The 23,961-nt window shown below is 36.8% G+C and overlaps 1 protein-coding gene across 3 annotated transcripts in view; it reads left to right on the top strand.

Annotated features, from left to right (window-relative positions):
• Positions 1-2,459: 2,459 nt before the first annotated feature.
• The window catches only part of EYA1 (EYA transcriptional coactivator and phosphatase 1), a gene marked incomplete at both ends in the record, with an annotated part of 324,574 nt that continues 303,072 nt past the window's right edge, over positions 2,460-23,961 (top strand). For all 3 annotated transcript variants that reach the window (XM_079722297.1, XM_079722296.1, XM_079722292.1), the window contains one exon: positions 2,460-2,492. In XM_079722297.1, coding sequence (XP_079578423.1) covers positions 2,460-2,492 — 33 coding nt within the window. The remainder of the gene's footprint in view (positions 2,493-23,961) is intronic.

The raw sequence follows: 23,961 nt of genomic DNA, 5'->3' as shown, positions 1-23,961 counted from the left end.
TGTGATTTTGTGATTTTTGAGTGGTAGTCTTTCTTAGTGGAGACATCTACTTGAACTAGATGAATGCTGACTGTTTGGCTTCTCAATAATCTCAGTCTTTTCTTTTTAGGCCAGGAAACAATAACAAACATAGTATTTAGTACAGAATAGTTTCATCTTCAGAAGAAATAAAATTACGAATGAAATACCTTTCATGCTCATGTAACTTGACCATTCTTAATACCTTAAACTGTTCAGTAAGTTCAATATGGAAATATGGAAAAGAAACACATGGGAAATAATCCTGGAATATCAAATATACAGACTTTGATTGAAACACGTTCTCGGGACAGGTATGGAGAGGATGGGAATTTAGGGGAAATCAGAGGGGGCTTTGTCTTGGGCCCGCCCCCTTCTGTGAGGAATGAGACCGGACTTTGTCTCAGCACATATAGGTGCACTGTGGGCGATTTATGTGAAGGCACTTTGTAAACTGTAAAGTGTTTTCCCAATGTAAGGCAGAATTATTATCATTATTTTAAAATGCTACTTTATCGCCTGGAAAAGTTAACGTGCCTCCAGAGAGTAACGGAAGCAATGAAAAAAAAATCTAGTTTCTGCAATATCTCTTCCCTAATTATGCAAGAAATCCTCTAAAAGCAATGCCGGTGGATTTTAAGATTTGGTTCTGAAATTTTGTGCAATTCAAAATAGAGTGGTATGTTGTGTTTCCTTGGGTTAGCAGAACTTAAATACATCCATATGATTTTTATTTACTTGTAACCTGAAATTATGACATTGTTTTTTGTTAAAACTACAGAAACACTCTGCTTTAATAGGGATTCTCCAAATTTTAGGAGTTAGTTAGTTATGAGTTTTGTTTTTTGTTTTTTTAAATTAATTAATTAATTTATTTTTGGCTGTGTTGGGTCTTCGTTTCTGTGCGAGGGCTCAGTAGTTGTGGCTCACGGGCCTAGTTGCTCCGCGGCATGTGGGATCTTCCCAGACCAGGGCTCGAACCCGTGTCCCCTGCATTGGCAGGCAGATTCTCAACCACGGTGCCACCAGGGAAGCCCAGTTATGAGTTTCATGTTGTCCAAGAAGCATCACTTTTGTGTTAATGGCGGGTAAGGCATATGTCTTCCAGCATTGATAATTGTGAGCAAAAAATCATAAATGAGAATTACTCTGGCATTTCAAAATTATATACCAAATGAGCCACGCTTGGAATATTTTACCTGATAATTAGCGTGTAAATGCATACTTTCATTAAATTATAAATCTAAAATATATAATATCATCCAGTTGAAATCTCCCATTTCACAGATAATAAAACTTAGGCTCAGGGAGCCAAAATTATTTGCCTGAGTTCATTCAACTAGTTAGTGGTGGAGTCAGAACCTGAATTCAGACCTTTTGACTTCCACTGCGGTGCTTTTCCTACCATGCTGACATGCAGAAGTTTAAGTACCTTTAAGAGAAGTGATACTAAAGTTTACACTACTACATGTTCTCTGTTCTCTAATTTTACCTTGAGTGATATTAAGATCGTGTCTGGTTTTTTTGGTTAAATTTACATGTCTATTTATCTATGTTGAAGTTGATGTGAGGTGTGTAGATTAATTTCTTAGTTGCTAAGACCAAGCAAGAAAAGCTGGGAGTTTCTTTTGGTTCCTCATTTGAGCATGAGTATGAAAATTAATTCTGAGAGTTAGGAAATGAGAATGGGCAGCTAGATGGCTATATTGTTATTATTATTTGCAGATAGCTAAACATAGACTATATTTCAAAATACTACATTTATCGTCCATGTCTTGCAGCATGCCCAAACCCCACTCTTCTCAAAGGTGTTGAGTCTCTGAAGGTTCAGAATTGATCAACTGTGAAACTGTGACCTAAAGTAAACTTGCTAAGAAATGGTATAATAATATCCTTGCCCTGAGGGTAAAACACTCAACTCTAGATTTTTCTCTTTTATCCTTGCTCAGACTACAATCATATTTCTTTGTTAGTATTTCCTCTTGGCATTGTGGTACAGCTGACGTTGATAGATAGCATGGAGAAACCGAATTCAAAAAGAAAAAAAAAGGAGGGGGGGCTCTTGGACTCTTGGCTCAAAAATAATGCGCGTAGAAAGCTCTCTATCTGCCCTCTTCATTTTTTTTTTCCTTGGGCTGCAGCTGCTGACAGCAGACACACTGAGCTATAATTTGGCCACATTTGGCTCATGTAAATTGTGATAAACAGTGAGCCCATAATATTTATTTTAAAGATTCAATCAGTGAAGGTAAGCATTCTTGACTTGTGTATACATGCTAGTAAATAGAAAGCTACAGACATAAAGATCAGCTCTTAATTTCATGCCACACAATTAATACGGCGGCTTGATGCTCTGTTCATCACAGGTGCTGGGGTGTTGGAACCCTTTGAAGAAGTGTGTAGCTAATAGCCCATATATAATTCGGAAGAAGAAATCTTCAATGGAAGACCCCCAGGGGATAAATGGACAGTCTGTAAGTAAACAGAATGTCAGTCCTAAGGCAAGAGTTATTACTCTTAAAATCGTAATTACTATTTTTGTTGTAACTTGAGTGTCTGGAAATTCCTCAAAAGCTCTGTACCAATTTTTAATGATTTTTAAAGTTATGAATTAAGTGGTACATTATTTCATCAGCCTAACCTAATTTATATCTTTTTTAAAGGTATCAGTTATCAAAAGTAGAGGTCTAGAGGAAAAAGCCAACCTTTAGTATTACTTAATTATACCAAAACGCTTAACAAAATTTTTAGACTTACATTTTCCTTTGCCTCAGGGAAAACATATATTTGTCTCGTGAAACTTGCAATGTCTAAGTTTGGATTGTTTTGTATTTGTTTTTTTTTTTTTTTTTTTTTTTTTTTTTTTTTTTTTTTTTTTTTTTTGCGGTACGCGGGCCTCTCACTGTTGTGGCCTCTCCCGTTGCGGAGCACAGGCTCTGGATGCGCAGGCTCAGCGGCCATGGCTCACGGGCCCAGCCGCTCCGCGGCATATGGGATCCTCCCAGACCGGGGCACGAACCCGTATCCCCTGCATCAGCAGGCGGACTCTCAACCACTGCGCCACCAGGGAGGCCCTTGTATTTGTTTTGATGTATACGTGTGTGTGTGTGCGTGTGTATCTTTAAAATGTGTGATAAAAAAGCAAAATAAAATAAAATGTGTGGTAGGTGTGGTAGGTTCACAGTTTGATAAACTCTCGAGTGGGCTTTAAATTAAGGAGAACCTGAGGTTTTATTTTGTTTGTTTATCTTGTGAGCACAAGAGAAAGGGTTCAGAAATGTTCCTCAAGTTCGTATCAGGAAGAAAAAAAGTTTCCTTTGGCTCATAAACAAATATTCCCAATAAGAGATCATCTTATAAATAGCCTTTGTTTCGAACTTAAGAAAGTCAACGGATTTTAATTTTAAAAAAGCCTATTTCAGTACGTTAGAGTTGTTTCCTTGGAAATTTTCCATAGCAATATTTGGGGTGGCACTATGTGACTTTGCCTTTAAAGGTCTCTCATCAGTTATGATGCTTTTAAACCTGTGGTTTTGTAGCTCAGCTTTGTTCACCATAGAATTATTACAAACCAGAAGTGTGATCTTTAGTAATGACATTGTGGTTCCTGTCAATGTGTGTTTTACAAGACCTTCTGGTGGTTGTGTAATAAGCAGTAACTGCTAATGGATTAGGATTTTAATAACAAAGGGTCACGTGCTATCAAGGTGCTTCTGCAGTCATACTGTATGCAGTTACAGAGCGTATTTTATGGCTCTCCTAAATCATCTTGTGAGGTAATTCACATAAAGCATTTCGAGATCATTCCGTATGGTGTAGCTTTCACCCTAAACAGGAAAAGCACCCTTAACACGTTTAAGTTGTTTGTTTGGCCTTTTAAACTTATGTTACGGGCCTGTGATATTCGATGTTGTTATTATAGGAAGAATAGTTTGGGAGTGCCTATAAAATAAGTGAAAAATAAATGCGCAAATAACTTACTGTTTTCTGCCCCTTGTATGTAACTTTGCTCCCTACCTTCATGCAAGTGGCAGCGTTGGCGAATCACTAACAGATTTAACAATCTCTGCCAATAAATGCTGCAGATAATATTTCTTTTGAGGTTTTACTATTCTGCCGGTTCTCGTTTAAAACTTAAGAAATTAACTAAGATTTGAGACAAATAAAAAACACAGGTAAAGAATATAATGATGAAAATTTTCGTACCTGTCCCAACAAAATGGTGTTTATTGGGCCATCTCATTCCATATCATTTGGAGGTGTTTTGATACGTGAAGAGTGAAGCAGTTTTACTCTTGAAAGATACTTGGCTGCCTCAGAAGTAGAGAGCTAGGGAGTGATGTTTCTCAAGGGCAAACAGTGTGTGGCATTGGAGAAGCCGTTTCCGGGCATCTTGGCCCCTGCCTACTCAACCACGAAGGGCAAGCAGTCTTTTCAGAGGTCCCTATGTGTTGGGCCCCAGGTGGGCTCCTCTGGGCTCACTTTCTTTGGCTCTCAGGTTTCCCCTTTTCTTAGGAAGGTGCGGAAACAGGCTTAAGATGGGAAGAGGGCCTAGAACTTAGCTGAAAGCAATAAGGTAACTCAAGAAACTGAAGGAGTTTTTAAAATTTATTTTTTTTATTGAAGTATAGTTGATTTACAGTGTTCTGTTAATTTCTGCTGTACAGCAAAGTGACTCAGTTATACGCATATATGCACCCTTTTTTATATTTTTTTCCATTATGGTTTATCCCAGGATATTGAATATAGTTCCCTGTGCTATACAGTAGGATCTTGTTGTTTATCCATTCTATATGTAGCAGTTAGCCCCAAACTCCCAATCCATCTCTCCCCCACCTCCCCTCCCCCTTGGCAACCACAAGTCTGTTCTCTATGTCTGTAAATCTGCTTCTGTTTCGTAGATAGGTTCATTTGTGTCATATTTTAAATTCCACATATAAGTAATATCATATGGTATTTGTTTTTCTCTTTCTGACTTACTTCACTTAGTGTGATAATCTCTAGGTCCATCCACGTTGCTGCAAGTGGCATTATTTCATTCTTTTTTATGGCTGAGTAGTATTTCATTGTATATATGTACCCCATCTCCTTTATCCATTCATCTGTCAATGGACATTTAGGTTGTTTCCACGTATTGGCTACTGTAAATAGTGCTGCTATGAACTTTGGGGTGCATGTATCTTTTCGAATTAGAGTTTTTGTCTTTTCCAGATCTCTGCCCAGGAGTGGGATCACTGGATCATATGGTAGCTCTATTTTTAGTTTTCTGTTTTCCACAGTGGCTGTACCAACTTATATTCCCACCAGCAATGTAGGAGGGTTCTCTTTTCTCCACACCCTCTCCAGCATTTATTGTTTGTAGATTTTTTAATGATGGCCATTCTGACCAGTGTGAGGTGGTACTGCATTGTAGTTTTGATTTACATTTTTCTAATAATTAGCAATGTTGAGCATCTTTTCATGTGCCTATTGGCCATCTGTATGTCGTCTTTGAAGAAACGTCTATTTAGGTCTTCTGCCCATTTTTCAATTGGGTTGTCTGGTTTTGTTTGTTGTTGTTGAAGGAAACTAAAGGATTAAAAGGAGACTGGGTACCAGAAATTCTTGTACTTCCCAACGTGACTTGCACTGTCCCTCGCTTGCCACATTCATCTTTCAAAGTTTTGCTTAAAAAAGTCAATATATTCAGAGTAAACACAAGAGTATACTGTACCCCCAATATTCCTAGGATGTAGCCTCCTGACCATAGTGGCACTTTGGAAATACATCTTTCATGTGACTAGAGACCAGGGGCAGAGGTGAAGTAGCTTCTCATTTTGATCCTAAAGAGGTACAGTCCTGGGCAAAACATTTAAATCAGAAATTCCACCTTTCTTATTCTGGAATTTTCTGCTTGTGTGTTTTCCACATCTAGAAAGAAGTAGCTCATGAGATTTTGTAGGTTTTGTCAACTCTTCAACTTGCCTCATGAGGACAAAAAGGAGAGGAGGACATTTGTGGGGCTTTACATCATTTTGGTGAATAATTCTAGCCACTCCAGTATCCCCTCTTGAGGAATCCCATTTGGATAAGCACGGCCCCATTCTCTCTCCGTAGGTCCATGGTCGGCCTCTCCGAGGTAGACACCTCTGAAACACAGACATCAAAGGGCCAGGCTATAGCTGTATCTTTCAGTTTCTTTAGTTTATGAGGATTTCTACAGGGAAATTATGTCAAGATAAGAAAAGCATTTACTAACTCTTTTTAAAAAAGTGAATTAAAAAATAAATCACTATCTTTTCCTTAGAAGCTGTGAGCTCTGCGGTTACCCAAACCTTGTGTCTGATTTAGATGGAATCCTGGTATCATGAAAACTACGTTTTAGATATGGAATCCGAAGACTGGGTTTTAATTTTTAATAATTGTATGATCTGGGGTAGATTTCCAAGCATCAGTCTCTTCAACTAGAAAACAGAGATGATAATACTTACCTTCTCTTATTTAAAATTATAATTTTGTAGGTCAAGTGGGGTCATGTATTTAAAAGTTCTTTGATAACTGAAAAGTACAATACACCTCTCATGCACTTTTATTCTAAATATCGCTAAAAAAGTGTGGTCATGGATAAAAAGTTATCTGGCCGCCTTCAAGTCCACAATAAAAAATTTTGAATGCAACCCTTATACCAGTGCCAGGTATTATAAACACCAACACTACATATGTTTGTTTATGTTGTTAGCTGTCAAGGGAATCAGGTCTCCTGAGACTCTAAAGGAGCTTTTTATTATAAATGGTAGATTGTTAATTTACTTTTATTATAAAAATTTCAGATGGTGATATTTTAGAGCTTTTTGGAATAATTATATCTTTGGCCTCCATTGTATTCTCATAACTGCATCTTCTTTAGATTATGGTAAATCTGAAATGCTAACAGCAGTTTTTGCTGAGATGCCGGGTTTTGCAAGAAAACCATGAACTAAAAGATGTATGTACCTTATTTCTATGTTTGGACATTCTAAAAAGGCAAAGTGACTTTTAACCAAAATGGTAAAGTTAAATATATATTTTATGAACAGAGAGAAGAACACTATTAAGCAGAGATTTCTAAAAGTAGTATATATATATGTGTATATATATATATATATGTACATTACATCCGTATAAGTCAAATTAACTGGGAAATTATAAATTAGGTCAAGGTTACATTTATTCAGCTTTATCATGAGTGAGATATTTTATGTAAGTGAAATTTTAGATAAATTAAAAAATATAGAATTCAGTAGTTTTCAGTTTCCTTTTTAAAATCATGAGCATCTTATTCAAGCCTGTATTAGTTCCATCAGGCTGCTGTAACAAAGTACAATAAACTGGGTGGCTTAAAACAACAGAAATTTATTGTCTCACAGTTCCAGAGGCTAGAAGTCCAAAATCAAGGTGTTGGCAGGGCTTCCTCTGAAAGCTGTTGAGGAATTCTTCCTTGCTGCTTCTTAACTTCCAGACCTCTATAACAATCCTTGGCATTCCTTGGCTTGCAGCTCCTGCGCTTTGATCTCTGCCATGTTGTCACATGGCATTCTCCCCCTTACCTCTGTCTCTCCTCCTCTTCTTGTAAGGACATTAGTTATATTGGTTTAAGGACCAACCTAATGACCTCATCTTAACTTGATAGCATCTGCAGAGACCCTTTTCCCAAATAAGGTCACATTCACAGATACCAAGGATTAGGACTTCAACCTGTCTTTTTCGGGGGGGGGGGGGAGTGGATACAATTCAACCCATAACAAAGCCCAAGAAGAATGTGAGGCTTCAGACCTTATCTGTTTGCCTACCCATCCCACTTCCCTCCACCTTAGCACTTTGAATAACTCTAGTTTATTTGGTTGCAAGTAGTGGAATTCCCATGAGCTGGCTTAAGCAAACAAAAGAAAAGTCTTAAGAAAGACTTAAACAAAAGGAAAGTCTTAAGAAAGGAAATTCAAGCAATTTTCTTTCTAGTTTTCTCTGCATATGTTTTTCAGTCCTCTTTTTCTTTGTAGACTGGCTTTTGTACTCCCCTTGTGTAGCATTGGCTGCCTGCTGACCATGGTTTACATGTTACTGAACCATCCAGCAGAAAGAAAGACTCTGCTTGGTGCTGCATGAGTCATGATTCTGCGGCTGATGCCCAGAGAAGGAACTGAGCAGACCACCCAATAGGTGCCCATCATGAACCTTCAAGAAAACCCCAGTTTGTACTCAGAGAGGCACTTGTTTGAAACCACAGTTTTAGTCCTATCACATCATCTTACAGATTTAGCCTTTGATGTACCATCACCTACATGCTAATCATTTTGATGGAAATATCTACTGGTGAATATATATATATATATATATATATATATAAAATTCTTCCCTGATGACCTAAGTTCTTTGTTACAACTGTCAGTTATAAGTTGGATCCCTAGTAAGTTAGTTTCTCTTCTCTCACTTGATCTGACAGAAGCAATGCTTTGCATTTTCAGCCCCAGGCAGTAAAGCCTAGAACTGGGGCTAAGTTGGCTATGATGGGTGCACAGCAAATAGATGCTAACTTGAAAATGGAAGGCAGTTGGACATAGTGAAGAAAACCTTGACTTGGAATCAGAATACTGAGTTTTGAGCCACAGCTTACTGACTAAGTCACCTTGGGAAAGTTATTTTAACTTCTAAGCCTCAATTTTGTTTTTATAATTACAGATAATTAGATCTATATTGCTGGGTCTCTGTGACGAAGAAATAAGATATCATATGCCAAAGCACTTTGTAAACTATAAAGCAATATATACGGCCACTAGTATCAAGCCCTGTGGGGCATCTTTTTGGAAAGGGCAGGACACTTTGTGTCAGACATGTCTGCTTCAGCCTTTGCCCTGCACTTGGGCAAGTTTTTAAACCTCTCTCAGCCTCAGTTCCTCCTCATTTGTAAAGAAGGGATAAGAGTACCTTCTTACAGGATTAGAAATAGCATATGAAAGACAGCCAGTGAATAAGAACACAGTTTTTGGAGCCTGACTCCCTGGGTTCAGACTTGAGCTATGATACTCACTGGCTGTGTGATGTCGGGCACGTCTGTGTGCCTCCCTGGGGCCATTTTCCTTGTCTGTAGATGGGGATGATGGTAATGACTTAGGTCACAGGGTGGCTGAGAAGATTGAATGAGGTTATATGTGTGAGAGTACTTAGAATGGTGCCTGACATACAGGAAATGCTGTCTTAGCATTTGTTGATGTTACTAATATTATCTCCACCATGCCAGGCACACAAATAGTAAGTGCTTTAAAAATGCTCATTGTTATTTAATTAAAATGGATTTGACTGGGGGGATGAGATACTATTTCTTAACTGATTTGTAATGGACCCACATTCACAGGGTTAAGGTGAGATGATGTCTTGGGATGTCAGACCATGCTGGAAGGAATAAGACAATATCTCCCTTTGCACGGGCAAGGCTGGTTTGGGCCCATTAAAAGAGCCCAGGTTGGAATGCGATCTGAGAGTTTAGAAGAGACTGGCTGTTAAAGTTCAAATTGGGTACCAGGCTGTATTACCAGTTGGGTATTTTAGGTGAAGAATAAAACCTAGACAGGAAAATTGCTCCAGAGTCAGGACGGTGACTTGTTTATATTTCTAGGCCAAACACAATGTCAAGCCCTTTACGTGCACTCTGTAAACGTTTGTTTATCTGAGGTGACCGGCATCTTGTGTCCTGGGATAGCTCACTTGGTCCCTATGCATCAAACAAATAGAGTGTGACAAGGATGAAAATTGCTTGTGGCTGATGCTGGAAAAAAAGGAGAAAGGGGCTCTAACCATTTAGACTCACTGCCTCTGACCTTCCTCTGACCTGCGCTCTTAAACAGGCAGGGGGCTGAGAGCTCAGTGACCATGGTGCTTGGAACCGGATGTATGAGCAGAGCAGTTAGCAATGATGGCATTTGCATCTCTCTTTCTGAGGAAGAGGCACAGACTTTGGGATCTCTGTTTGTTTTTGTTGTTGTTGTGGTGGTTTTTTTTTTTTTGGAAGTAGGAAAGGCAGCTTAAATACTTAAAAGAAAAAGAAAAATACTTTCTCGTCTAGAGCTGTGATGTTGAAAAGTTACCAAAAGTGTGAGCTAGAATAAGAAATCTATTTCTTTTTTAAGAAATTGAAGTCTAGTTGATTTACAATATTGTGTTAGTTTCAGGTGTACAGCAAAAGTGATTCAGTTATACATTTTATGTATATATCTATTTTTTTCTTTCAAGTCTATTCCATTATAGTTTATAACAGGATATTGAATATAGTCCCCTGTGTTATACAGTAAATCCTTGTTGTTGACTTTATATATAGTGTGGGCATCTGTTAATTCCCTACTCCCAACTTATCCCTCCCTGCCTCCCCTTTGGTGACCATAAGTTTGTTTTCTAAGTCTGTGAGTCTGTTTCTGTTTCGTAAATGAGTTCATTTGTACTATTTTTTAGATTCCACATATAAGTGATATCATATAATATTTGTCTTTCTCTGAGAAAGCCATTTCACTGTAGTGAAAGTACAATAAACTTTTTCTCTAAAGGATCAGATAGTAAATATTTTGGGCTTTACAGGCTAGAAGATCTCTATGGCATGTGTTGTGGTGTGAAAGTATTGACAATACAGAACAGAGCCCCAGGGCGATATTAATGCCTGCAGATAACTGGAGGATCCCCGCCTTTGTTCTCATTAGCACTTGCAGGTCAGTCTACCATTGCACTCCCACCTCCGTCAAGGTTTCTCATTTTATTTCTATCAGGCTTGCTCCGTCATCCTGGATTTGACTTATTTCTGCCCTTTGAGCCTCATTTTCTTCGTTTATAAAATGAAGAACTGAGGAGAAGTTCTCTTCTAGTTCTAACAAAGTGTGAATCCACTCATGCTCCTATGGTATTGGATAATCAAAGTTAATAAAGTTTATGCATCACAAAATAAATACGTGCTTGTTGCCAAGGGATGGGCAGGAGGACCCATCAGGACACGGAGCAACTTTGCAAACCCAACAAGTGCTCAGTTTGATGATCCAATACCACAGTTCCAGGATTGCATTTGAACCCTCATATGACGCATCTTCACATTTCTAAGGTCTCCTGATCATTTCTTTTGCAATCTCCTTCATCCCTCAGTCAATGAATATTTTTATTTGTAAAGCCCATAGGATATTTTTATATTGGCACTGATGTTGTGATAAGGGTTCTTTGACGTCCACATTTCTTCTGTACATGTATAATTTTGTTTATATGTCATATCAACTATGTTTCTATGATTAATTTAAAAAGGTGCTTGGAATACATAAAGAAGCACTCCTACATTTTGTATCACCTTCCTGAATGTGTTTGTAGTGATCTAAAAATATGTTTACAGTACTCCTCCCTTTAAGACATGGAGTCTCTTGATGATGAACTCCTTGAGATGAATCCCTCCCCTTGGGTATGGTCTGGACTTAGTCACTCACTTCTAATAAGTAGAAACGAGAACAGAAGTGGTGCCGCTGCAGGTACTAGGTCATGAAAGCCACTGTGGCTTCCTCCTTGCTCTCTCTTGGATCACTCACTCTGGGGGAAAGCCAGCTACCATGTTGTGAGGACATTCAAGCAGCCTGTGGAGAGGCCTGTGTGCCAGGCTCTGAAGCCTTCTTCTTCCTCTCTCCATGTGAGGGAGTCTTCTTGGAGGTGAATCCTCCAGCCTCAGTCCAGCCTTCCGATGAAGCAGCCCCAGCAGACAGCTAAGGTACCTCCTCATGAGAGCCCTGATATCCAGTAACATTTAGATATACTGCTTCCAGATTTCTGACTCTCAGAAATTGTGTGAGATAATAAAATACATGTTATTTTGAGATGCTAAGTTTTGGGGTAATTTTGTTACACAGCTGTAGATAACTAACACAGTGATCTCATCAACCTATTTTTGCATTAAAATTATCTCTACTCAGTATTTATATAAACATTATATAAATATAATTAATAAAACTCTTATTTTTCCTATTGCATTTCATTTGCAACCTGGGGACATCCAGATGTCGATTTATTTATCTTTATCTGTTCCCCCAAACAGAAGTTTTTCTTCTTCACACAATAAATGCTTTGAACCGCTAATTAGCAGTTTATTCTATCTTAAATTGTCCACACTTATTTACAAATCTGCTTGCCTTCTAGACTGTGAGTTTTCTGAGGGCAGAGAATATGAGAGAGGCATAATCACCCTCCCTCTGACATTCAGCCCTCTCTATTTTGCACATTGTAGATGCAAAAAATCTTTGGTTGAATGAATGAACGAATGAATATAATTGCCATGTAAAAGGAGAGAAATATTCACATATGCTAGTTTGGCCACTTTGCTACACGTGGCTCCAGGGAACCAAGCATCTCTGGAAACATACCAGAATCAGGCTCAGAGCTTTTCCTGCTCTGTTAGGTTTCGTGAAAGTAGAGGTCCACTGAAAGCAAACATCACTGCTGTGAAACCTCATTAGTTGGACCTCCATTAATGGAAAATTTCTGATAATTTAAGCAGAGAATGAAGTGAATTCTTACATATGTCCTTTTATGAAAATAGGATTATAAAAGAAAATAACAATATAGATTCATTTTAACTGTATGTGAATGTAGGAAAGTAGGTGAGCAAAATAACCGGACAATCACATACCAAAAATTTCATGTGCGGGCTTCCCTGGCGGCGCAGTGGTTGGGAGTCCGCCTGCCGATGCAGGGGACGCGGGTTCGTGCCCCGGTCCGGGAAGATCCCACGTGCCGCGGAGCAGCTGGGCCCGTGAGCCATGGCCGCTGAGCCTGCGCGTCCGGAGCCTGTGCTCCGCAACAGGAGAGGCCACAGCGGTGAGAGGCCCGCGTACCGCAAAAAAAAAAAAAAAAAAAATTTCATGTGCTTTTTGCAAATAAATCTTATTCATTAAAGAAATCTTTCCAAAGTGCTGTTCTTGGTTAAACTAGTTCAATTAATGTTTATATTTCAAAGGAATTCTTGAAATTTCTTTGCGAGTTCTCCCAAATTCAAACTTAACATAAATCAGACTAACAGTGTCTTATTTTTAAAAATTTTGATTCTTGCAACGCTATGAATGTATACTCCCATCTCACATCAATAAGGCAATAACTGAGCTTATGTTCTTATCAGTTCAAGTCAGTGGATACCTGTGAGGTACAGGAGGGAGCATGGGCTTGGCAGGCAGCTGGAGGCTGGGCCTGAAGTTCTAGCTGGAGTGTGTGCAAATCTCTCTGATCATTTCTAGCCAGGATCTTCATCTCTAAAATGGGATATTTCAGTCCTGTGTATCTCAGAATTGTTGTGAGGACCAAAAGGAGAACAGGCGTGCCTTTATTAAGCAATATATGTACATATGTTGTGTGTTTATCAGAAAACAATAAATACATCTGTCTTCTTCCAGGTAGTGTTTAAAAAAAATAATCCTGTGTCCTTTTCAATAATTCTCCCTTCTTTTTATAAGAGAAAGGAAAAATGAGAAAAACTTTTTTAATTACTGATTTTATTTCATTATTTTTTTTCATTTTGAAATATGGTGTGTATAATATAAGGGGACACGAGATAATTGCTAATGGGCTGTGCAGATATTGAAATGGATGGCTGTTCATTCACTAGTTCTTGTTTTTACTTAAATACTTTATAAACTAAAATTCCTTTTAGGAATCCTAAAATGTATTGAAATTTATTTTGATGTCTAGAAATTCTCAAATGTTTTATTATATCAAACATCATTTGGCAAGGTATATAGTATATGCTTATTTATTTCTTTAATGAGGCTGTTACTGTTGTATTTCTTTCAAAGGATAGCCATCTCGAATGTTTTTCAAGAATAAAATTTTATGCTTTGGGTAACCACATATTAACCTTAATATGAGTCATGTTTTACAAGGAAAGAAAAGATAAATGCTAGATTGTTTATGATTAAAGTGATATGTTATTTAAAATTGCACTTCTAATTTCTATTTAAATAAAAGAAATAGATTTTCTTGGCATAGGAAATAATGATCAAATACACATTTTACTTTTTTAACCTTGGTGTTTATGTTAGTGATTTTTAGTGACTTGTCCATCGAAGATTCTGCGAAACATTTAAAAAACATACGTTTACCTGACCTTATCTGGTAGGCTGGGAGGGTTAACTTTAAAAACTTCAAAAATATTTTGTTTTCAGGTGTGTGAAATTATATGCCCTGAAAAATGTTCATAATTGGTTAGCTATGCGTGCATTTAACCACTTATATTCTCAAAATAGGAAACTGTTGGTGGCAAAATGGAACCCAGGCAACTTAAAATAGTTTCATCCATGGAGTTGACTTTTATTAAATTTCACAGTAGACACTGGAATTAGTTGTTTGCTAAGATGCCAAATTATTTTGGAAAAAAATAGACTCATCATTACTATGGACTAAAAATCAGATCTATATTTTAATTTAATCCATTAGAATTTCATTTTGTCTTTTTAAAAATGGTTATCTTTCTGTTTGCCCTAGGGTAGTTTTTTAAGTACAGTGACTGATTTCAATCAAAATTGACACACCCTTTATTTATATATTTTAAATTCAAACTGTGAGTCAGGCTACCATCTTAAAACAATAGAGCTGCCAAAAATTTTCAAATAAACGTGTGATCTATTTGTGATATTGAATGGGGACTGTAATTCACAGAACCATCTGCAATGGCAGCAAGGAGAGTACTGGGCTAATTCGTACGTGGCCCTGAGTCTATGGTGAACTTCTTCATTACCTGGAGCATTAGAGTCCTTTGAAGTCTGTCTTAACTTATTGGGACAAAGGTGATCTGCTGCAATTTTTTTTTTTTTTTTTTTTTTGCGGTACGCAGGCCTCTCACTGTTGTGGCCTCTCCCGTTGCGGAGCACAGGCTCCGGACAGGCAGGCTCAGCGGCCATGGCTCACGGGCCCAGCCGCTCCGCGGCATGTGGGATCTTCCCGAACCGGGGCACGAACCCGCGTCCCCTGCATCGGCAGGCGGACTCTCAACCACGGCGCCACCAGGGAAACCCCGGTCTGCTGCAATTTTTACTGAAAATAGTGGCTTTTACCTATACTGCCAATAAGAGTTGAATAGATTTTGGTATTACTTTGGAAGACCATGCTTGAAAATCTTACAATGTTCTCACCTACCTTTAAAAATGAGAAAAGATAGTATAATATGGAGGGCATGTGGAAAAAATAAAGATTATAATCCTATAGTTCAGTGCAAAGTTTTAAAATTGTAAATGTATTCCACATTTATATTATAAAATATTACATATTAAATTGAGATTTTGTTCTGAGTCCTTTTAAGTTGTTGCCAAAAAAGTTGTTTGCATTGGTAGCTAAACTCTCCATACATTGTAATTTTTGAGTCATTGAACCAATGATAGTCCTTAAACACTACAAGTTACAGGAAAAGATGAAATGGGCTGATTTTCTTGGGAGGCATCAGCGTTAGGTCCTTGGAGATATGCAGTGCCTGACTATTATTAAAAAGAATAAATAACGTTTATTAAGCACTTACTATGTAGCACTGCTATTCTAAGCATGTTACACATATAGCCTTAGCTCATTACTACTTGGTGATAATCTGTTGAAGACTGTGCATGGGAACAAGGTAGAACTGGATTACCTCTAAAATCCCTTTCACCACTGAGATTTAGTGAATCCATGATTTATTACCTAGTGCTTAATGAGAGAGAGGAAGTAGGGCTATAAGGATCAAGGTTGTTTTTCCATATTCAAGTAGGCAAAATGCATAATGCTCTCTGTGTTCCTTTGGGGTTAACATATAATTTTGAAGAAAATGTGCTATATTTTTCCAGAAAGGTTCACACAAAGCGCATACAGATTAGAAATACTTCCGCTCTTTCTTGCCATTTTTCAAGCCCTCTGTGAGTTCCAAAATATAGGAATTATTCCTTTATTTTTTATAATACCTAACAAAATTACGTATTGACCCATGATTAAGTAGTATAAGCTTTAGATGGTTATAATTTAACTCAGAGTGATAAACTTGCTCCTTTTCTTCTCCCTTTTCTTTTTCCTTTCTTTTTTAACAGAAGTTCAGATCAATAGTTACAAATCTGACCTTAAAAAGCAAAATCTAACCAATAACTTGTTGAATAAGTAATAAAAACCTTTGAAAATATGTGCGGCCTTGAAAGAAAAGTATAACAGGGCTTTATTGTGAAATGTTTAGAAAACACAAAGCTTAGATTTTGATGGTTTAAAAAACTATGTTGAGACCGTATTTCCCCCCATCTAAAGTTTTGCAGAAGTAAAGGAATTCTACAATGATTTCTCCAGTTAATAAATGCCTGCTTTTTCACGCATTCTACTTTTATAAATTTCTGCAGGGAATGTACAGACGAATCTTCGTTTTGCTTTGAACAGTCTTTGCACTTTTCTTGTTTCTTTATATATACATGAATCGCTTTCCATATGTAGTTCCAAATCTAAAAAAAAAAATAGTCTATGAATATTTTCAGTTAAATTAGAATAAAATTCACAAATATGATCATCTTATTAGCCTTAATTCCATTTTACTGAAATGTGTGTGATATTGAGCACAGATTTGGGATATGACTGAAGGCATCATATTCAGCCATTTTTATAGTTTTTTTTTCTCATTGTTGAGAGTGTTTCCATCTATTATTAATTATACTATATATACATTTTTTTTCTTTGCTTCAACTCCAAGTAATGCTGGCTTAATTTGAGTTAAAAAAAAATTTTTTTTTTTAAAGAGGGGACCCAAGTATAAGGTTGGGGGAATAATTAATCTAATATGTCCAGTCTCATGATAAATAATTTTAAAAAACTTTAGAAAATATAGTTACATGTTGAGATTAATGGAACTTTGGGAACCAGGATATATTTGTAACTAACTACACATACAGCTAACTGTAATTCCTTATGTACATTTTAGAATGATGTGCATTTTTTAGTGAATGTCTTAAACATTCTTGAAAATACCATACTTGGGGTTCATTTATCTTATGTGTATATACTTTGGGATCTAAAAAAAAAAAAAAAAATGTTCCCAGCTTCAGTCTTTATTTCTAATCTTCATTACCTCTTTGATAGAATTAGCACAAATTGACTAGGAACTAGGTTCAGCTTACTCAAGCTGAACTCTGGCCTGAGGGTGTGGAGGTGAGGAAAGGAAGCTTTTCTTCATCTCTTTCTCTGAGGTGTGGTTCTGTTTACTTTGGAAAGAAAAGATACAAGTATCTCCTAAAGTGGATTAGACATGGCAAGACAAGATGATACATTTGCACTATAAACTCTCAAGCAGCTGTGAGAAGGCCTTATGTGTGAAATTTCTTACCTTCTTAAAAATCTTGATAGTTGTAGCTAAGCTCTTAACAGTCAAAAACAAACTGCCAACGAGGTTTATTTTCTTTTTTGCTGAGTTTTCTGGGCCATTGTTCCGCTTGAGGGGCCCTGTTTGTTAGTTTTGGCTCAGGGACTTCTCTTCCTTCAGGATAAGCTCTCCTAAGGCACTTGTACAAGTCGGTACTCAGGCGCTGCTTCACAGTTTATTCACGGCCCGCTAAAGCACCATTCAACTGCATGACTTCCTGTCTCAGAGGAGGGGTGGCCGACTAGGGGTTTTGTATCTGTAATGTAAAAATATAGTGGATTTTGTGGAAAACTGGGATGTTTTTGTTTGTTCTCATAAAAGATTCCTGCTGGAAGTTTTATTTTAAAGTTGGCTTTTAGCCTTTTTTTTTTTTTTTTTTTTTTTTTTTTGCTGTGACTTGGATCCTGATCTGATTTTCTGCTTTCACGGCCCTTTTTGAAAAATTTAAAATATTTAATTCAACATTAACTGTGCTTACAAGCTACATAGCAGAATAAAATCACATTACAAACATTGTAGTATTAGATTTTATCACCATTTATTTCTTCTAGCCTGTCCAGGGATTTCTTCATGTTCAGTAGAACTAATTTGCAGTCAGACATTGAGGTCTTCTAGAAGGCCAGCAGGCTCCAGAAATTAATTTATCCAAATAACCGATCCCTCCTAGGCCAACCATAGGGGGACACCAAAATGGCCTAAGAAGGCAGAGCCTTCTTTTGAAGTCTGGAATGTTTTGACTGACTTGAAACAGGCGGCTGGAATGAAAGGATAATTTTCAGTGACCCAGGGGATTTTTTTGCCATTTTCAAATATTAGGTAAAACAAAGAGAAATTGCTTGCTCTAATTTAGAAAGACTTAGTAATCAGGAAGGCAACCAGACTGAGAATAAAGTTCCAAGGTATATATAGCAGAAGCTTATTTACTAAGCTTAGATTGCTGGCAAAAATCAAAATTATTATACCCTTAAAAAAACCTTACAGGGGATATATTTTAGTCAAATAGCTGCATTTTCATCACCTATACCTGCATTATTTTCTTAGTATTAAAAAAAAGAGAAAGTTAACTGCTTTGATTTATTGCCATCTAAAATATTTCTATATTACAATCTTAATTTTATTAAACAAACAGGAGGTTATAATTTAAAATAGTCTACTCAACTAAATGGGTTTACTAGAAACACTGAGTAGATATTTCATATTTGTCAAATTTTCAAAACATTAATGGATTTTAAGACCATTACTTCTTTAAAGCAAACTGTAACATGAGCTGAAGCATAGGAGTATCCAGGTGTAACAAATGTTTTTTGATGACCAGGTCAGAGGGGTAGATCAAAGTAATTTTGAAGAGATTCCTTCGTTATACTATACATAAATATTTATTGTTGCAGAAGAAAAAATACCTTTTCTCATTTTGGTGAAAAAAATGAATTAAAAGTAGGGATTGGTAGCCAAATAACTGCACATTAAGGTAGAAATAGGAAATGCTTCTTTTTACACAATACATTCCCTGTCCCCTATAACGCAGTAATGTACTTAATGTATAGCATTATTTAGGAAAAAAGGATTAGATAACATTTGTAATTTAAGAGTTCTGAATATTAGTAGATGCCAACTGACTTTATGGATTTAGGCTTTATTTTACAGCTTGGGAGAATTACAGAGTAATTTAGGTACTGATGTGGCCACAAGGGTGCCAATCCTGTTGCTGGCACTTGGTCATTCTTAAACTGGTGAAGTATGTCTTAAATCAATTTAAATGAAAAATAAATAGTAATTTTATTGATTTTGATTTGTTCTCGGGCTTGTTTGCTAGTTTTGAATTGGGGTGATTGGAACTCTACATTTTCATTACCGAAGTTGTCAAACCTTTTTTCTCTAAGTTGCATCTTTTTGTACCAGTTTTCCATTTGATTGGCTGCCCTTGCAAAGCCAAAGTACATGATAAATATAAGAAAATTCTCTGAAAGCAGAGTGTTCTAATGGGAGGTGACATTCACATTATTCTTGGGTGTTACAGAGAGAAAATAGTATTGCCATTCACCTTTATATCATCTTCAAGTTTTTCTTTTGGCTACTGAAATTCTGAGTTAAAAAAAAAAAAAGTCAGCTCTTTAATAAGTTGTGAGAAATAGCCTTTGGAAAAGAAGGTAATTGAGAAGTTTAAGTAATGGTTGACGGGGGCCAGCAATGTTGATGAATTTAGGTGGAAGGGGAATTAAGCTATCTTTGGTAATAAGAACTAAGACTCTATGTAAGTACATGGCAGAGATTGGAGAAACGTGTGCAGATGAAAATGTAGGAGGAAAATTAGGGGGTAATAGTTGCTTATACCAGTGGACTACATAGAAGAATGTCTACTATCCCTTGAGTCATGGGAAGAAAATAGAATGTCTAATTTTTAATTTCATCCTTTTAAAAAACATATATTTATTTTGTGTGGGTTTTATATATAATATATTAGTAAAGCACTGTTTGAATATAATGTATAGATACGTGTTGCTCATTTTTTTTTTTTTTTTACTGATGAGGAATTAAAAGACATTTGGAAATGGTTAGTTTCAATAATAGCTTTATATGCATTATCCTGCATATTTTCCATTAGGAATCAGCGATTGTGTATATTGATCAGGAATTTAAGTAATTGAAATATGAAAATCCTTCATACTCATGGTTAATAAATGCATATAAATATTTTCATTTTGGAGATGACTATTTGGTATTTTTCTCTGTGTTCTGAACAACATCTCTCAATGGGGCTTAGCCATATTTTATCTTTAAAAAGTAATACTATTTCTTTACCTAAAATCACTGTAATGTGGATGTGTATCATTACATAAATATTACCTTATGTTTACATATAATAATGAGGAACCCTAGGTAAAAGGTAGCTGATTCTTTCTTTGAGGTTATGCTAATTGACTTCATGATAACTTTATTTTTCTCAGTACTCTTCATAGGTTTATCATTTCTTTCTGTTTGAAATTACTGTAACTTTGACTTCTGGATAATTAACACTTCAGTTACTTGGTAATAAAAGACTTAGTGAGGACTGAGTGCTCTTTTTTCTAAGTACTTAAGAGATTTCCATGCAGGAGAAGAGTTCATCTTAGTAGGTTTAACTGTAGGTGACAGAGGATAATGAGTTCAATTTTGGGCAGTTTGAGAGGTTTTGCAGATCTGCAGGTGATCTGTAGACAGTTGAAAATTTGGATGTGGGTTTCTAGAGTGGATTGGCCTAAACGTATGGACTTGGGGCCATCAGCAAGTGGATGATTCTGAAGCCATTATGTGAGGTAACAGAGGAGAAGTGTGTTGAGGAAGAAAAGAACCAAACAAGAGAAGATTTAAGGGGATATTAGAGCCAGGGAGAGGACAGGAGCCAAGTATGAAGTCTGAGGTACGGTTGGAGAGGTATATGAACCAGAGATAGAGAGACAACTTGCAGGAGAGGAATGGTTAGTGGTGCCAGGTTCCTTTGAGGGATTAAGATGCATAAGTACTGAAAGGTATACAATGGACAGTAAGCCACTAGTCCTAGCAGTTTGATGGTACAGTGATGGGTGGAATCCATATTACTTGTGTTGATAAGTAAATGGGAACTGAGATACTGAGATTCAACTACCCTTTCGAGCAGTTTGGCTGAGTTGGGAGAGTTAGAGACTTAAGTAGAGGGAGATGGACTGCAGGAGGATTTTCAGAGGAGAAAGGACTTTCCCGTGCAGGCGAAGTCCATGGAAAGCCCATTCTTCCTCTTCTGATCCGGAACTCCCTGCAGTGTTGCTCTGTCTCTATACGCCCCTCCTCTCCAGAGAGCATGACCTCGTAGGAAGTGGGAGAAGCACTTAAAAAAGCTACATTTTTGGCCATAGGATATTTATATTTGCATAGTAGCAAATAATGATTTATGTGTGACTGGCTGAGGATCAACCTGTACTAACCGTCATGGTTCTAAAAGCTATACCACTTTCCCTTGCTTCATGCATTCTGTGCCCACTTCTCTGCCTGGTAGAAGCCTCCTCCTCCTATTTTGAAGTCAAAGGCCAACCCCTATGTGAAGTCTGCTTTGGTAACTTCAACTAGTTGGATTCTCTTTTCTGTGATCCTTTAAGAGCTCTACTGTGGCTCTTAGTAAGTTGATTTACAACTAGCTATTTACACATCTCTCTTCCAATGAACTGTGAATTCTCAGAGGAGCACCTGTCCTGTCTCTTAATCACTACCCTATCACGTTGCCTGGCACTTAGTGGCTACTCAGTCAACTTTGTTTGAATGAATGAATGGATAAGGGAGGACATGAGAAAAGACAACCTCTAAGTGTTGGGAGAGGCACCAAAAAAAAAACTGTCTTTGTGACTATTGGTTATTTATACTCATTATACTCATCTATGTGTAACTAGCTAATGGCCAGCTTGATCTATAAAGAGTGGCTAATTATTACAGTTAATTGAGATTATGTTTTACATCTTGGTCCCTGTTTATTTAAAGTAGGAGCATACTTAATTTATTAATCTCAGCCTTTTGAAAAGAATGTGTTTGTGTAGGTTTTATACTGTATGTAATATGTCAAATAGAGATATACTTAGTTTATTATATTCATCATTAGTTGCCAAGTATGAGGAAATAAATTAATTTCAAAAGGAAGTTTGAATTGCAAACTGTCCTGTTGGGAGTATTTAGAGTATACAGTTATAGTTTTAATAGAGACTATAATGCTCAGTAGACTACTGTTGAAAAGTTTTGTTTGCTTTTAATTGTTTTCTTTACAACGTTTGCTACCACTGCATAAGAATCATCAAAGTTAGTAGAATGCAAATTAATGTAAAAAAAAAAAGGCTTGGGTTAAGAAATGCTTTACATAACTTTCTGTTTCCCATCATTTATTCTAACAATTCTAGACTTGGCACTTTTCTATCATGGTAGTGTCCTGATATAAACTGTATCAGTAGTAAACATGTGCTATCACATAATTAATTAACTTATTCTTTTGACGTTCAGATTCAACTTGATTGTGAGCTTGTGGTTAACTGCATACTTTTACAGAGCCAGCAACTGAACACTTTATTTATTTTAAAACGATAAATGAGATTAACTTCTCTTAGATTTAGGATCCAGAAATTGGGAAGGAGAGGATTGGCGAGGGAGAGCATGGCTTTCAGGTCATGTGACTTGGGTTCTCACTTGGCCATTGTCACTGACTGGCTTTGTGATCCACATCACATTATTTATCTGGCCTTCCTTGTCTGAAAAATGAGCTAGTAAAATGTCATGGAGTTGCAAGAAATACATGATAGAGTGGTTGGCATGTGGTAGCTACTCAACTAACATTTGTTGGTCTCTCTCTTTCTTCCAAGAAAATTTTGTTCCGCTTTCTTCTACTAGACACCAAAAATATGTACCTCATTGTTCTTTTTTACCTTGCTGTCGGAAAGGAGGATCAGTGGCAAGTACATTGAAAATGAAATTTCCTTATACAAAAAAAACCTAAAAATAAAAGGAATCACCTCGATCACCTCCTATTGAAAAATAACCATTGATAATATCAGGTATGTATCATTCCAGACTTTTCTTGATGCATATGTGCATAAAACAAACCTTTCTTCAATGCTATTATTCCTCCACATAAGGTCAACATTTTATAATTCATACAATAAATTATTTATTTTAGAAACTACCTTCATGCTAAGAGAAGAGGACAAAAGTTAGCCCACTTCCTCTTTCTCATCTGACAGTTTTTGTTAGCTATTCTTTTGACATTGTCAAGGTTTATAACATTCTGTTATGAAAATCCTAATAGTTGTTTAATCTTAAGTACTGAATACTCTCTGCTATTTCAGTGAATCTCGTATTTGTCATTCTTTTTTGTTTGTTTTGAAATTTTTAGTAGAGTGATTTTTCAGGAAGAGTTCATGGGGTGCTATGTTCCCTGATTTTGTGCTCTCTGCACATTGCAGTCACGGTCTTTTCTCATAGCTGTGAAACAGCTGGTTTCCTTGCTCAGCTGGGACCATGTCTGATTTTGGCTTCTTACTTCATACATCTGGTAGTAGTGCTAGAATATAGTAGGTACTCAAAAGATGTTTAGTGAAATGAAGAATAGCTCAACAAATTAGTTCAGTCTGCATGGGGTCATGTTGAAGGTTTCTCAATAGGAACTTTACACTCTCAGTTTCTTTAGCACCATTAATCTGGCTTTTATGGACGGGGTAGTTTAAAGAGACTAAGTGAAAAGACTCCTTTGGAGACACTTACAGTAGTAGGTGAGATATGAAGATGAATTCAACATCCTCTTCAAAGATGTCAAAGCAGTTAGAATGAAAAGAAAGAAAGAGATGGAAGAAATAATGCAAAGAAAGAATGACAGATCTCAATGACTGATTAATGGGATGTCTTTACTAATGTGGTTCTTCAGCCTGGGAAGCCCTCTTTCTCCTTTTCACATATTTACATTTAAATATTTATGTTCAATTCAAAACCCATCATCCATCAGTTTATGGCACAATAATGTCGCATAACAAACAAACCCAACATCTCCATGGCTTATGACAGCAGACGTGTATTCTACTGCCAACAGTCTA

This window comes from Hyperoodon ampullatus (genome assembly GCF_949752795.1).
Source record: "Hyperoodon ampullatus genome assembly, chromosome: 17".
Lineage (NCBI taxonomy): Eukaryota > Metazoa > Chordata > Mammalia > Artiodactyla > Ziphiidae > Hyperoodon > Hyperoodon ampullatus.
The sequence above is the reverse complement of the archived record's forward strand: the minus strand, read 5'-3'. Positions and strand labels throughout refer to the sequence as shown.